A 17,301-nucleotide genomic window follows, 5' to 3' on the forward strand; every position below is an offset into this window, starting at 1 on the left:
AAAATAAATTGCACACTGTACAAAAAGAATGAGTTTTTTTTTAAATAAAAGGCCCAGATAGGCCTAAAAACATAAAAGAAGCAATACTCAGTTCCCAATTTCCCTACTACTTTTGTTCCAGTGACATCCGGCCCTCCTGCATGTTCTACATCCTGACACATGGTCATGTGACCTGTTGCTGGAAATAAAATGACTGCAGCGGTCCCATGTCCTTCTGTTAGAACATTCTTGTTGATGCAGGCAGTCAAGATTGACAGAGAACTGGAAAGGGAGAAGTGGAGGGTGGTCGGTAAGGCGAGTATTTGCTTCTTTTATATTTTCCTAAGCCATGAGTTAAAAAAATATGTATATATGCCCCTCATCCTGGGCCTCTTCCTGGTATATATGTCTCCCATCCTGCACTCATCCAGTAGATATGTCTCCCATCCTGGACTCATCCTGATATATATATGTCTCCCATTCTAGACCCATCCTGGGATATATGTCTCCCATCCTGGTACATATGTCCCCATCCTGGTATATATGTGTACCATCCTGGTACATACAGGTGCTTCTCAGGAAATTAGAATATCATCAAAAACTTAATTTATTTCAGTTCTTCAATACAAAAAAATGAAACTCATATATTATATAGAGTCATTGAGAGTGATCTATTTCAAATGTTTATTTCTATTAATGTTGATGATTATGGCTTACATCCAATGAAACCCAAAAGTCATTATCTCAGTAAATTAGAATAATTAACAAAATCACCTGCAAAGGTCCCTTAGTCTGTTTCAGTAAGCTCCACAATCATGGGGAAGACTGCTGACTTGACAGATGTCCAGAAGGCAGTCACTGACACACTCCACTAGGAGGGTAAACCACAAAAGGTCATTTCTAAAGAAGCTGGCAATTCACAGAGTGTTGTATCCCAGCATATTGATGGAAAGTTGAGTGGAAGGAAAAAGTGTGGTAGAAAAACGTGGACAAGCAACCGGGATAACCGCAGCCTTGAAAGGATTGTTAAGAAAAGGCCATTAAAAAAATTAGGGGAGATTCACAAGGAGTGGAATGCTGCTGGAGTCATTGCTTCAAGAGCCTCCACACACAGACGTATCCAGGACATGGGCTACAAGTGTCACATTCCTTGTGTCAAGCCACTCATGACCAATAGACGACCCAAGAAGCGTCTTACCTGGGCCAAGGAGAAAAAGAACTGGACTGTTGCTCAGTGGTCAAAAGGTATTGTTTTCAGATGAAAGTAAATTTTGCATTTCATTTGGAAATCAAGGTCCCAGAGTTTGGAGGAAGAGTGGAGAGGCCACAATCCAAGCTGCTTGAGGTCTAGTGTGAAGTTTCCCCAATCAGTGATGGTTTGGGGAGCAATGTCATCTGCTGGTGTAGGTCCACAAGTGTTTTATCAAGACCAAAGTCAGCGTAGCCATCTACCAGGAAATTTTAGATCACTTCATGCTTCCTTCTGCAGACAATCTTTTTGGAGATGGAAATTTCATTCTCCAGCAAGACTTGGCACCTGTCCACACTGCCAAAACTACCAACACCTGTTTTAAAAACAACAGTGATTGATTGGCCAGCAAACTCACCTGACCTTAACCCCATAGAGAATCTATGGGGTATTATCAAGAGAAAGAGGAGAGACACCAGACCCAACAATGCAGATGAGCTGAAGGCTGCTATCAAAGCAACCTGGGCTTCCATAACACCTCAGCAGTGACACAGGCTGATCGCCTCCATGCCATGCTGCATTGGTGCAGTAATTGATGCAAAAGGAGCCCCGACCAAGTATTGAGTGCATTCACTGAACATACATTTCAGTAGGCCAACATTTCAGACTTTAAAATCATTTTTCAAGTTGGTGTTTTAAAGTATTCAATTTTACTGTGATGATGACTTTTGGGTTTTCATTGGCTGTAAGCCATAATCATCAACATTAACAGAAATAAACCCTTGAAATAGATCAATCTGTAATGACTCGATATAATATGAGTTTCACTTTTTGTATTGAAGAACTGAAATAAATTAACTTTTTGATGATCTAATTTTGTGAGAAGCACCTGTATGTCCCCATCCTGGTATATATGTCCTCCATCCTGGGCCCATTCGGTATATACTGTATGTCACCCATTCTGGGCCCATCCTTATACATATTTCTTCTATCCTGGTATATATGTGCCTTATTCTGGTATATATCCCCCATCCTGATCCCCTTCCTGGTCTATATTTCCCTCATCTTGGTATACATGTCCCTCATCCTGATATATATGACTCCCATCCTGGTATATATGTCCCCAATTATGGTATATATGTTGTGCGGCTGTTCTTTAACGTATAAATAAAATAAATGATTCTACTCACCTTCCTACGCTCCCCACTGCACGTTGTTCTCTTCTGTATCCAGTGCAGGATCCGGCAGCTGACTTCAGTGTACAAGCGACGGGCAGTGCACAGCCAGTGACCTTCATTAGCTGACGGCCTCTGATTGGCCAGAGGCGTGTATTCCGGTGCAGGGAAATCAATATCCGATTGTTGGGGGGCTATCTCTCATGTCCCCTAGCATTCACCTGTCAGAAGAGGATAAAGTGCAATGATATCGGCCCAGATTTGTACATATTAATGACAGAGAGTGCTACTGCACACTCCAATTCACTTGTATGGGAAAGAGTGTATAGTACCAAATCTGATATGTTTGACCCAGTAGTTCATCAATTTAAAGTCCTGGAAAACCTCTGTTAATCAATGTGTAGAGAATATTGAAACATAAGAACGATTGGTAAATTTGTAGCTTTGATGTGTTGCATTTATTACACACCTAAAATATCTAGACTCTTACAAGTTATACATAATGAACAGACAATTCTAGAACAGTTTCTGAGAAATTGAACTAACAGTGTTCTCTTTGTTGTCCACCAGAATTCCAGTGCTGATCAACGTGTTCGGCTAGACCTTGGTCTGTGGGATAAATTTAGCGAACTTGCAACAAAGTGCATTATTAAAATAGTGGAATTTGCAAAGCGGTTACCTGGATTTACAAGTCTGACCATTGCAGATCAGATCACTCTATTAAAAGCTGCCTGTCTGGATATTTTGGTGCGTATTAATTTTTATTTTATTTTTAATTCACATCACCTTTGAAGTTTTTATTAGTCTATGAAGATTTTACTTTAGTTGAGCGTCTCTTTCTAAAAAAATGTTTAGCTAATTATTGAAGAATTAATTATTCCTAAATTTCATTCCATAATTCTCAAAAGCCATCTCCAGCCAAAAAAATTAAGACACTAATGAATGGAAATCTGCTCTCACAACCGAACTTAATTCTGCCTTCCTTTCAGGGACCACACCAACACCCTACGTTATCTTGAAAATGGGCAGAGGTTGTAGTCGGAAGGTCCAATCTAAGGCCAGTCGGTTCTGGGTGTTTTTGGCTGGTGATCGACTTTAGGAAAATGGAACCTGCAGATTAAAGGATGGCGATTGGTAGAGCCATTGTATGTCTGTAAAAAAAAAGCCATATATATACACTGATACATCCAGACTGTGATGCTTTTACTAAATTGCTCTCGTTGTATTGTTGCCTGTCATTATTCTTTGTATGTCTAATGAAAAAGAAGGATAACAAACATGTAAACGTTCTAAATTCTGCTAAAAGAATTATTGGTACAGGACACAAATTAGGTAGGTGCGAGACAAATTACTATTTAGCATCAATTTATTTTATCATTCTTAATCACATTACTGTTGTTAGGCAGTGCCTGGTGTTATATACGACGGTCGCTATGTGTCCCCCAGGATGCGCACAGAAGCATATTGAGGCTGCAGGAGGTCATTGCAGTCACAGGGGTAGCTGTGATTGCAATGCAGAATAAAAGTAAGAGTTGGTCTTGGACAAGCTATTTGTCCAAGGCAGATTTAAGAAAACCTGCCATGAGATTTTATTTTTGAAGCGGACTACAGGATGGTAGTGGTGCGGTCTGCTTCCTTTGCGGCCAGGTCTTACAAGTGGCCCACGGCCACAGGTTCCTTGTAAAAACCCTGCAGCAGAGGGTTGGGTGTGTCAGTTTGGTTTGCAAGCGTGTGCAGAGCAGGAGGCTCGGCAGAGCTCAGCCTGTGCGAAGCAACACAGAGCCAGCGGAGCCAAAAAGCCTGGCACCCCTAAGCGTACATGGCGGTGCAGTCGCCCATGGCAAGCAGTCTCGGTTGCAGACTGTCTGGTTTCTCGGTTGTGATCCGGAGGATACTATTTTGCTTTCTGTTTGTGAGTACGCTGATCATTAAAAGAGACTTTGTTTTGAACTTTCCTGGGTCACTGCCTGTCTGTCACACTGCACCAACCCACTGCTCTACATAGTGTAAAGAAGGCACAAATGTAGTATAGAGGTAGAGCAACCTGATAAATAAGGAAGGTCTGGACTCAGATCAGAATTCTTAAAGCCAGATGAAGCTTTTATGCGAAACACGTGCCAAGTATTGGTGAGTACCAGGATTCTGAGCATGAATCGGTAATATACATTTTTGTACCACTTTGGCTAATTTTTGAACAATTTATCTTTACCTGTCATTGCTCTTTATACTTAATGGTCTCTGCCCTATACTTCACCTCTGTTCTTTCTGAACACATAGGTATATTTTATCAGTTTTCTGATTAGTATTAGCAATTTTTGTTTTTAACCAGTAATTTGTGTCTTGCACCTAATTTGTGTCTGGTGCCATTATTCCTTTTTTGCAGAATTTAGATTTCATATAGATGCTTGTTTAGGACTATACCCTTGGGAGTGTATATCGCATTAATATGCAAGTGCTATAAAATTATGATAAAATAACAATCTAAAGCTAAATGATGATGTAACATCAGAACGGCTATGGCAATATTTCTAGAGAAAATGTAAGAATTATCTACCAATATTGAAGATTTAGGAACCTCGAGGTATCCTTCAAGCCAGATGGATTATGGCCTTTCTTATTAATCATAAAAAAAAAATCAAACAGATCTCTTCTGAAAGTAAGTCGTCCCCGCTGACCTCCTCTTCATCCCCAGTCAGGAGCACTCGTGAATAGGCTCTCATGTATGACATTGATGTATGGCATAAACAGAGGAGCAGAGTAAAACTATCCTCTGTTCTGCAGAGACTGCCCCGAGGTTTTCTCTCTCTGTGAATTCATTCATACTGTACTCTCTTATCACAGTTGCTTGTGTGTGTGGTCCCATTCCACAAGACCTAACCATATATCATTGATTGCATGCCTGTCATTATTGCACTATTACGATAAGTCAACACCACCTCCCTCTTAATCCAGTACACACGTGGTGATTTATTACTGAGGACTTTTAATGTGTTAGCGGTCAACGCGTGGGCTGGAAATCATACACCCAGAGTATATCAATAGATTGCATTTTATGTACCAACCTAGTACCCCATATTGTTAGTCTACATTTGCTCCCAATTGAATAATTACTATTCTTATATCTGTATATTATTTTGGGAACTTGCTGCTCTGCTCCCCCTCTCTCACAGCCAAACACACTCGCATGGATTATAATGACACTCCACTTGTCTTCTACATCCAGAGTGTCAGAATTGCCAGGGTGTATTTGTACCAAACAGGTACAACTGACGTTTTTTCTCAACCTAGAATTAGGGGCGTAACTTTAATGGTCGCAGTGGGTGTCATCTCACCCTGGATCTGGGGCCTTTGGGAGCCCAAAAAGTTCTTTTGTCCCACGATACAAGACCAATCCTATAAAAAAAACAGTTATAGTTGGGGTCTCTGTTGGAGATTTTGCATTAAGTTTGGTGTGTTTTAGTATAAATTGGAAATTTTGAATTAGAATAAAATAGAATTTGTCACTTTACCTTTCCTTTGGGCTCAAAATATTTTGAGCGGTGTGTCATGAGATGACCAGGCTTCGAGAAACAAACAATCATTCTATTGGAATACTCTGTTAGGAGATTTTTATACTGTATGTGGCTACTCAGTGGTTGTGATATAAATTGTATACTAACAAGGTTTGATAGCATCTTGCAATAATGTTTTAGACTTATATTATGAGAATTGGAGGCCTTAATGAGATTTGTAGATAGATAAGGATGGATACATCTGTAGGATGCTGCCAATCACTTTTCTATGTGGATGTGTCATTCATTAATGAGTCCATCATCCTTGATAATACTAGTACTATCTCTGAGAATACTGTGCTTCCCAGTTGGGGTGGCTGCCTACCAAAAATGCATTACTGAGTGGTGTCCATTGAGAATACTGGTATCACATAGTGATATTAGGACACTGTGGGAAACATTGTTCTCATTAACTATTGGGGTTAGTATTATGTCAGTTTTTGTGTCTCCTTACTGGAGTTTTTATTCATGGTCCCCAATGTAATTTCCATGTAAACCTATTTACAGAACTAAGATCAGACTGGTCCATTAGAGTCCTAGAAGATCCCCTAGTGTGCCCAGGCTCCAACACTCACCACAGGATCCAAAAGCCTAGTAGAAGGCAACCCGATATGATGGGGATTTCAGAGCGAAACACTCGCCACCACTAGGGTCTATTTCTAATGCATAGATTGAAGGTGCGTTTAAAGAGGACCTCTCTTCAGGTCAAAAGTGGAAAGTTTTTGCTCTTACTTATTCCTACCGCTTCCGAGTATTCTGTTTAGTTTTTTTTTTTAAATATATACGCCATACAATTCCAGAGATATGGGCCTTTTTATTTAGTGCAAATTTTATTTTCTTTACTGTGTTTCTCACTAAACGTCTCTGCATGCTCCTTTGTAAAGGTGCAGAAAAATTAGCACTAAATAAAAAGGTCCAAATTTCTGGGATCATATGGCAGATTCGAAAAAAGGCACAATACTCAAATGAATAGCCAGAATAAAATAAGAGCAAAAACTGGCCACGTCTGACCTGGTGACAAGTCATTTTTAAAGTTATCAACATGATACAAAACCCTCCATAGCACAGGTGGTACATGTCAGGATATTCACGCCTGCGTTGATTTTTTGTCCTGCACGATCTTAAAAAAAGCAATGAAAATAATGTCAGTTTCTAATTTTTTACCCATCATATGACAAACCCAAGTGACCCTATTATCTATGTAGTGTTTTTTCATCAGATGTAGTGTATACTGAGTATGGCCATGCTGATTGTCCTGGCACAGAGTCATTTCCCTCCTGTAGATGAGAAAATGACAGAGTATTTGAAGCTGGCAACTGTTCTATGATTATACAACTATATTGTACTAAATCAGATTAGCTTATTATTACTTCCCAGGAACAATGGATGAGCGCACTTACTGCTTATGTTAGTAATGTAATGTTAATAATGCAGATGGTAGATGACACAGTCATAAGTTTTCTTCTGTAAAATCCAACGATGGTGTGCAAAATTTGGTAAAATCTTGACTGCAATATATGTAACAATACAATATTGATGATGGGGTAGTCCACCTTTGGGGACAATTTTCTTGTTACTTGAACAGATGCATTTGGGGTTATCCGAATTGAATGTGCAGGGAAAAAAAGCCTGGAAAAGAAAAATGGTGAAAATTTTTAATGAAACCCAATTACAAAAATGATGTTTTTGGCCCCAAATACATGCATTTAGTTAGCAAAAAATATTCCGAAAGGTCTACAGTCACTTTAAAGTGAAAGTGTACCTTCTGAGGCAGCATTTGTCCTTTGATTAATGTTAGTACTGTGTATGGCACGCAATAGGACGGAGTTTGGTTACAGATTTTCCTTAACTAAACAAACTCCTGATGAGTGCAAACATTGTGATACGGACATAGAATTGTCTCACTTTCATATTATAGTGGCATTCTGCCATAATGTGTGTCCATGTGCCACTGCAAATGCAATGAAGGGCAGTATAACTTAATAAGATTTTATAGAGAAATCATTAGGAACTTTACAGTCACCAAGATAATTACATTGATGGATTAAGTATTAAAAGACAAGATCAAACTTGCCTTACTGGTCACGTTGATATTCCATCACTGAGAAAATCAACTTTTAATCTTTATGTAAATGAGATTAGAAGTTCCTCGGGGGCGGGACAATTCCTGCCTAGTGTGCTGAACCTCACATTTTCCCTAGCATAACACTACTTCCATGTGCTTGATTGATGTAAATTCAGCACAGAAGAAACGTCATTTAAGCCCAAGTCGTTGGTGCTAGGGGAAAGAATATTGTAAAGGCATTATGCACTAGTAGAGATAATTATATAATACTGAAAACAGGTATAGTCACTGGCTGTATCCCTCATGCCTCCAGCATTTGCCATTTTGGTGGTTTCTAATGAGATTGGAAGCGATGGCTTACTTTTTTCGATTACCTGACCGATGAAGCCTTTGACTGGTTGCAACAGTCAGGTTAACTGGAATGGTACATCATCCTAAAAACATCCAATGTGTCAACTGACCACTGCTGCTTGTTACAGCCTCCAACGGTTAGGTGACAGAAGAATGGGTGTCATTACTTCCTGCAGGTTTGTGGGTAGGCCCTAAGAATCAGCGTTTAGTTGTACCACCGCCAGACCTATAAACAGGGCATAGTGTTCTCATAACGTAAAGGCATGTTACTAGGATACATTGTCACTTTATAGTCAGTGGGAGTCCCACCTCTTGGACTTCTAACAGTCCTGAAATTAAGGGCTACCTACAGTGCCAATTTGGGGATCCAGTCCATTACTGTTGTATCCTTCATAGCCAGACTCCTGGCAACATGTCTGTGAATGAAAGTGCTGCTCAGCTCCATGCACCTCCATAGTGCAGGTCAAGGGTGACGGGACTGAATCTGCAATGTGGCCCTTTAATTGTCTGGACAGTTGGGGTCCCAGAGGTCGACTCACATCAATCAAATAGTGATGGCATTCCTTAGGGATGTACCATCACTTTATGAGATGGAATAATAACTTTAAAGATTCCAGATCATGTTATACTTTAGGAAGAACTCAAGAAGAGTGCCCGTAGAAAGGTAAAGATCGAGCGTAGCACCAGTTTGTATTACAACACCCCTGCCAGCAAGCATTTAGGCTGAAAGTAGTTTTTATTATACTATCTCACAGCTGTCAACAGATATTTCATGTGCTTGAGGTTGTGATAAAACTGTAGTACTTCGGTATCTCCTTGCTGTAAGAAGTGTGAATTTTCTTAGAATGAACCTGAGCCATCATCAGTTAGTTAATGATTCCAAGCCTTTCTCCTCGGTGTGATTTTTTACAGAACGACCACACTCAACATCATTTTAAGGGAACCTGGCATTTAAAAAAAACTCTATTTGCCTGCCGATATGGGGTTAATCTGCAGTTTAATATTGTTCTAAAGCGGTGTGACCACCACACTGAGAGCCCGGCTACCGGGAGGAAACAAACTTTATTCCTCCCAGCAGCCTCCGGCTTTCAGTCATAGATTTGCGGCCGGCACGGCTTCAGTCACCGCTCAGTACATAGGGAGTGGTGGCTGTAACTTCATCTCTACACTGACTGACAGCCGGCTCAGCACTGATGCACTGTAATTCCAGCTGTCAGCTTGAGGGCTCATAAAGACGACTGTATTTTCAGACAAAACATTAAATCGCACTTGGACCAATGTTATTCTGTGAAGCCATGCACATGTCCAATTGTTTTCTCCATGAAAAAAATTGCAGCATGCATCATTTTGCATGTGATATTTGGATGGCACTCTGCCATGCAAGTCAATGAGTCCATGCAAAACACCAGACTGCACTCGGATGACATCTGTTTCCACAGACTGACAGAATGGAGAAGATGGAGACATTTTTCTCCTCATCTTTGGCTCATATGAGAAAATGAGATCACACAATGACCACACTCTGATCAGAGAATGATTAACATAATCTGACCTGTTTTCTTGGATGAGAGAAAATACAGTTGTGTGACCCTAGCCATAGAACGCTATAAACCTGCAGATCAACCTCATAACTTCAGGTTAATAATGTGTTTTTGATATATCAGTTTACATTTCAGGGGAATACATAAATACTAAATAGTAAATACCCTATTATTCCAATCAGGTTTTAATATAGATGTTTTATTTTTTACATTTATTGTTCTGTCCTCACTGAATAAGGCAGACTTTTATTTGCAGCTAACAGATCAGCTAAACCGCTATACCGGGGTCCAATAAGGAGACAGTAGGTTGAATCTGTGCTTTATTGAACGTGATGGTATATTGATGCAGTGAAACTACAATACAAACATATACACTCAGTCAGTACGGGGTACATTGGAATACATACTGTATATACATTATAAATCAACATCTGCACTACTAGCTGAGCAGGGAAAAACTAACTAAGCAGGCTAGTAAGGGACAGAAATTAGATACAGGAAGCATGATTACATACCAGCGACGCGCTCACAAGGGGAGAAGAGAAATTAGATGCTTCCAGGATGCAGGCTGAGGGAAAATGGAGAACTGGAGGGAAAATGGGGGCTGGACTAACCATAATCCTTTGCAAAGCTTACCTGGGTGCATTGCAACCTTACCAGAATGCATTGCGAATGGAGGGAAAAAGAGATTCAGGAAGTGAAAGTAAAATAACACAATAACACTGTGGTTATGACTCTGGTCACTAGATGGAGCCAGAAAACACTATAAACATTAACAAGCAGATAATCGGGTATTATGAATTAAATGTCGGAGACAGAACACTCCCCGTCTGGCATCAAACGGATGTCACTATTCTTTTTCTCTCAAGACAACAATAAGACCAGCTCAGTTACTGGTTTGGAGAATGTCTTAAGTTCATTCCCTTTGCCATCCTCAGTTCGACTTTACGGACGTTGCCATCCTTACTCGGGAATGTCGCGGTCACTAGACCAAGTGGCCACTGGTTTCGATGGGCCTGACAGTCTTTCACAAGGACGAGGTCACCAATCCTGAGATTATGCCTGGTAGATTGCCACTTCGTTCGTGGCTGCAGGGTAGACAAGTACTGTTTGCGCCACCTGTCCCAGAATGTATTGGCTAGACTTTGTACCTGTCTCCATTGGTGCTTGTAGAGGTCCATAGCGTCGAATCCTCCTGGAGGGGCACTGGATAGTCCTGTTTTCTGGATGAGGAGAGTAGCTGGAGTCAATGTATGAAGTGTAGACACCTGAGGGCGTATTTCAGCATCTGTCCTCTCTCACTAGTTCAAAGGTGTCTGGAAAACGTTCCTCAGTGTACAATAGTTTTAGGTCCTGAGAGCCATGTTGTGCTTCCTAGTCGACTTGCGTCAACTGCTCTAGTTGCGTGATCTGCAGGATTTTGGTCCGTGGGAATGTAATGCCACTGTTTTGGATGAACTAATCTCCTAATTCATAGCACTCTGTTGTTGACATAAACGTAGAATTGTCTAGTTTCATTGTGGATGTATCCCAGGACTACTTTGCTGTCAGAGTAGAACTTGGCTTATGTCAGGTCGATATCCATCTCGGATGCGATGAACTCTGCTAACTCGACGGCTAAGACTGCAGCACAAAGTTCTAACCTTGGTATGGTGTGCTCTGGCTGTGGAGCAAGTTTGGCCTTCCCCATAACGAATCCGATGTAGCTCTGATATTTGGAGTCTACAGTTTTGAGATAGGCAACAGCAGCAATTGCTTTGACAGAAGCATCTGCAAATACATACAGTCTTTGGCTTTGTATTTCTGTAGATGTCACAGGGGTGTATGGTCTTGGCCCATTCAGGTTGGAGAGGGCTGATGGGTTCTTCCATACCTCCCACTGGATTCTCTTATCAGGTGGCAGAGGTGCATCCCAGTCAGATGTCTCCTTAGTTAAGTCTCTTAGTATGGTTTTGCCTTGTATATTAACAGGAGCTGGAAAAACCCAAGGGATCGTACAGGCTGTTGATGTAGACAGGACACCTCTGCGGGTGAAAGGCTTTTCTTCCTGGCTGACCTGAAAGGTAAATGTGTCTGACTGTAGATTCCAGAGAAGCTCGAGGCTGCGTTGCATTGGTGTGGGGTCTGACCCCAGGTCCAGGTCTCTGAGACCATTACACAAGTCTTGTGAAGGGAATGCTTTCATGAGTTCTTGGCTGTTTGAGGCTATTTTGTGAAGCCTGAGGTTAGAGCAAGCAAGCATCTCTTGGGCTTTCCTGAGAAGACTGATGGCAGTCTCATTTGAAGGCATGGCTTTCAGACAGTCATCAACATAAAAGTCCTTTTCTATGAATTGTCTGACATCTGATCCATATTCTGTTTCTCCTTCTTGAGCTGACCATGTGAGTCCATAAATGGCAACTGCAGGAGAAGGACTATTGCCAAAGATGTGCACTCTCATGCGATACTCTGTGACCTCTTTAGTAGGATCATTGTCTCTGTACCAGAAGAATCTTAGGAAGTTCCTGTCTCTCTCTCTCTCACAAGGAAACAATGGAACATTTGCTGGATGTCAGCGATGAAAGCAATGGAATCCTTATGGAAGTGCATAAGTACTCCCAGCAGTTTGTTATTGAGGTCTTGTCCTGTCAGTAGAACATCATTCAGGGAGACATCATCAAATTTAGCACTGGAGTCAAACACCACTCTAATCTGGCCTGGTTTCTTGGGGTGGTATACTCCAAACATGGGTAGGAACCAGCATTCTTCAGAGTCTTTGAGAGTGGGAGCTAGTTCTGCATGGCAGTTCTCAAAAATCTTTGACATGAAGGAGAAAAAGTGATCTTTCATCTCTGGTTTCTTCTGTAGATTATGTTTAAGAGAGGAGAAACGTTTTCATGCCTGAATTCTTTTGTTCGGTAGACGTGGTCTGTGGGTTCTGAAGGGAAGAGGAGGCGACCCAGTTGGTCTCATCTTTTACAAGTCCCTTGTGCATTACCTCTAAAAACAACTTGTCCTCTACTGACATTGCTACTTGGTTGTCTTGCTTAGTTCTCTGGAATACTGTATACCCCAACTGATCTTCATAGCTTCCTGACACCATACTGTTGTCATGAGTAAAGTCTATTAAATGATTGGGTAGTTGGATGCTGTGTGCTAGTTCCTTGACATGTAACTCATTGTTGTGAGGTTGAAACAGAGATGGGCGTCCTTTCTCCAATGTATTTGTTAGCATACTTGTCACAGAAGATGGGGCGTGCATATGTCCCAAGCATACGTTTCCTATTATGACCCATCCTATGTCTAGCTTTTGGGCATAGGGAGCATTGTGGAGTCCATTGATGTGACTTCTCACTTTATGAACCTGTAGGATATCTCTTCCCAACAGTAGTATTATCTTTGCCTGATGGTCGAGTTCCGGTATAAGGTGTGCTATGCATTTCAAGTGAGCGTGATGGATTGCCACATCTGGCGTAAGTATTTCAGATCTATTGTCTGGGATCTGCTTACACTCGATGATTGTAGGTAGCGGTAGGCAGAATTGTCCGTCTAAGGACTCAATTTGGTAGTCAGTGGCTTTCCTACCTGCTGTTGTCACAGTACCTGCACACGTCATTAATGAGTATGGGGTGCTTGGTCCTTTGATGTTGAATAGGTCAAAGAATGTTGATCTAGCCAGGGATCTATTATTTTGATCATCCAAGATAGCATACAGTCTTACAGATTTGTCTCTATGACCCTTTGGGTACACTCTGACGAGGCATATTTTTGAACAGGACCTACTGTCTATGGTCTCTTCAGTACATTGTGAAGTGATCTCTGGCATAGCTGCATCAGTGCTCCTTTCCTCCCTGCCATGCTCGCTGTCAGCTGGCGTGTTTTGTGCACTCCATAGAGCTGGGCAAGGGTGTAGGACAGTATTATGATCTGTGGTGCCACATGCTGTGCATTTTACACTAACCTTACAATCCTTGTCGAGATAAGTTGTGGATGAGCAGCACTTGTAGCAGATACAATTCTCTTTCAGGAAGCTTCTGCGATCTGGCATAGATTTTCCCCTGAAGGCTCTGCATTTCAGGAGAGGATGAGGCTTCTGATGGAGTGGGCACTGCTTGTCAGGGTCCTGTACCTTTGTCTCTGATTGAGAGCGGCCAGCAGACCTGTAATTGGAACTTGGAGAAGAAACATAAGTCTTGTGCACTGCCACAGATGTTCTGCATGGGTTTGCAGCTGGTGACGGTGTGGCATATGACATTGCAAAGTCAAAGCTGGGATCATTTCTGATTGTCGCTTGTTCGTGTATAAAATCTACAAAAACGGAGAAGGGAGGGAATGGAACACTGTGTTTGTATTTGTACGTGGAACCACGTGTGAGCCACCTCTCTTGTAGATTGTAGGGCAACTTTTGGACTATTAACACCTTTGGCTGTGTCAAGGAATGCAAGTCTTTGTAGGTCACCTTCACATTTGGCAACTAGGACTTCCTTTAGCAGGTCGCCTAGTTCTCTAAGTTTCTGGAGACCCTTGTTAGATATTTTAGGAAAGTCATCGATTCTTTTGAGCAAGGCTCTCTCTAATACCTCTGCTGAGCCATAACACTCATCTAGCCTCTTCCAAATCTCTTTAAGGCCGATTTGAGGGTGGTTTATATTAATGTCTCTGATCCTTACTGCGTGTTTCACTGACTCTTCTCCCAGGTATTTGACTAAGAGGTCTATCTCTTCCCTGTGTTGTAGCCCCAAGTCTCTAGTGACATTTTGGGAGGAAGCTTTCCAAGCTTTGTAACCTTCAGCGTGGTCAGTGAATTTCATGAGTCCCTTGGCAACCAGATCACGTTGTGTGAAGAACTTAGCCAATTCTGTTGTGAACCGGTTGTCAGCAGAGTATACTGGTGATGGGTCACCCTGATAGTGATGTGAGGTGCGTTCATACCTGTTAGTATCCTCAGGGTGGTGCCAGCCGGTGTCATATTGCTTTGGTCTGACGTGCGGTGTGTCAGCAAGGTGATTCACGTTGGTTAGGCCTGTTTCACACTTCATTTTTTTGTGTCAGTTAAAATCCACCAAAAAGGCGGAAAAGCGGATCCGTTCTTTACTGATGTGAACGGATGCCGCCGGATCCGTTTTTTGACAGATCCATGAAGAATTTTAAAGGAACCGCTGGCCGAGGAGAGAGAGAGAGAGAGAGTGAGAGAGAGAGAGAGAATTTTTTTTTCCACCGCCAGAAAGGATTTGTGGTTAAATTCCCGGCTGACTTCCTTTCTCTGGGCATGCGCACTGTAAAATGCAGATCCTACGCCAAAAAAAAGTTGCAGGGTCCGTCCAGGCATGCCGGTGGATGCAAACATTTTGGCGGATCCGCAAAAAAACGGGTCCAACGGATGGCCATCCGTCAAGATCCGCCAGTAATGCAACTCAATGGGGAAAAAAACGGATCCGCCCAAAAAAATGGCGGATCCGTTTTTTTCCAAAACTGGTGGATTTTGACTGATCGTCAAAAACGGAAGTGTGAAACAGGCCTTACCTGGTGAGGGGCAAAGTAGTCACTAGCAGAATTGGTTCGCTCCACGTTTTCCTGGAGCTGAGCCACATGATGACTCTCACTCGCTTCACTGGATGTGTCGTGTTCTTGATCATAATTTGGATCAGGAAGTTCATTAACATACTGAGATGTGCGTTGCGGTGAATCTTACAGTGGCAACTTCAGACTTGACGTACTGCTTCGGCTATGCAGCTCAGGGTTGTGCGTGGCTTCTAGTGATTCTGTTTCGACTAGTGCTGCGGCAGCTTCTCTTTTTACTGCTAGGCTCTCTAAGGCGGCAACCACGCGTGCCTTCTCTAACTGCATCTTTCTCTCTTGCTCATCTCTTTCTAAGCGTAACTGTATGCGTGACTTTCTCTCTTGGTTTTCTAGGCGTGCTTTCTCTAATTTAAGTTGCCTCTCTTCTTCAGCATAGCTTGCTCGCATTTTGACGGCTTCAGCATTTGCGCGTGCAATGACGACTGCGCTGCTAATAGATAGTCTTTAAGGAGACAGATGTAGCAGATTTTGTCCTGTGTGATTTGTGGGTCATGGTGTCTTGGGGAAATGCTTGGCTTTGCAGAGATTGCTGTAACTGTATTATTCTCTGTGTAGCTGGTGACTTTAATCTCACTAGGTGGATTTCTGCAGTTTCACTAGTTCCTGCAGGCTGGATGAAGGGCTGTCTTTTCCCTGAATTGCACTAGCTAGATGGCGCTGTGTAATTGGCCTCTGCAGGATGGAAGACTCTTCTTTCTCTGAGTTCCCACTAGCTGGATGGCCGCTGTTTCACTGCGGTCCTGCCAGATGGAAGGCTCATCTCTCTGTATTCCCACTAGCTGGACAGATGCTTTTTCACTGCGGTCCTGCAAGATGGAAGACTGTCTCTTCCCTGAATTCCCACTAGCTAGAGGGCCACTGTTTCACTGCGGTCCTGAAAGATGGAAGACTCTCTTCCCTGAACTCCCACTAGCTGGAGGGCCGCTGTTTCACTGTTCTGTCCTCACTGAATAAGGCAGACTTTTATTTGCAGCTATACAGATCAGCTAAACAGCTATACCGGGGTTCAATAAGGAGACTGTAGGCTGAATCTGTGCTTTATTGAACATGATGGTATATTGATGTGGTGAAACTACAAACATATGTACACTCAGTCAGTACGGGGTACATTGGAATACATATATACATTATAAATCAACATCTGCACTACTAGCTGAGCAGGAAAAAACTAACTAAGCAGGCTAATAAGGGACAGAAATTAGATACAGGAAGCATGATTACATACCAGCGATGCGCTCACAAGGGAAGAAGAGAAATGAGATGCTTCCAGGATGCAGCCTGAGGGAAAATGGAGAGCTGGAGAGAAAATGCGGGCTGGACTAACCATAATCCTTTTCAACGCTTACCAGGGTGCATTGCAACCTTACCAGAATGCATTGCGAACGGAGGGAAAAAGAGATTCAGGAAGTGAAAGTAAAATAATACAATAAACTGCGGTTATGACTCTGGTCACTAGATGGAGCCAGAAAACACTATAAACATTAACAAGCAGATAATCAGGGATTATGAATTAAATGTCGGAGACAGAACATTCATGATTTTATTTTTTATTTTTAAAGCACCATTAATTCCATGGTGCCATATAAGTGAAAAGAGTTGCATGCATAAAATAAAGTAAATTAATTGACAGACTGGTACAGAGGGGATGAGGACCATGACAATATATAGGGTATTTTCTCTATTTTTCATATAATTATCTATTGGAAAAAAAAAAAAAGAATTTTGTAAATTTTCACATTGGCCACTAGGACAAATATTAGTCTCTTTATTTATTGGCAGAAAAATGGACGTTGTGAGCAATAGCCTGACTTACACCCTGATTTCTTGTATAGAAGCATTATCTTATCATACTCTAATAGGGGCAAACGTGTCATAGTAAAGGAAGGGAGAG

General features: G+C 41.9%; 1 protein-coding gene across 9 annotated transcripts in view; it reads left to right on the top strand.

The window, feature by feature from the left end:
* RARB (retinoic acid receptor beta) overlaps positions 1-17,301 on the top strand; it is a 965,418-nt gene that overhangs the window by 919,823 nt on the left and 28,294 nt on the right. For 8 of the 9 annotated variants that reach the window (XM_073568363.1, XM_073568380.1, XM_073568375.1 and 5 more), the window contains one exon: positions 2,914-3,090. The exons of the other annotated variant lie outside the window; for it this stretch is intronic. In XM_073568363.1, the coding sequence (XP_073424464.1) occupies positions 2,914-3,090 (177 nt within the window). The remainder of the gene's footprint in view (positions 1-2,913; positions 3,091-17,301) is intronic. 9 annotated transcript variants of the gene reach the window in all.

Source organism: Dendrobates tinctorius, unplaced genomic scaffold, assembly GCF_039654945.1.
Source record: "Dendrobates tinctorius isolate UK_male_01 unplaced genomic scaffold, ASM3965494v1 ptg000005l, whole genome shotgun sequence".
In the NCBI taxonomy this organism is placed as follows: domain Eukaryota; kingdom Metazoa; phylum Chordata; class Amphibia; order Anura; family Dendrobatidae; genus Dendrobates; species Dendrobates tinctorius.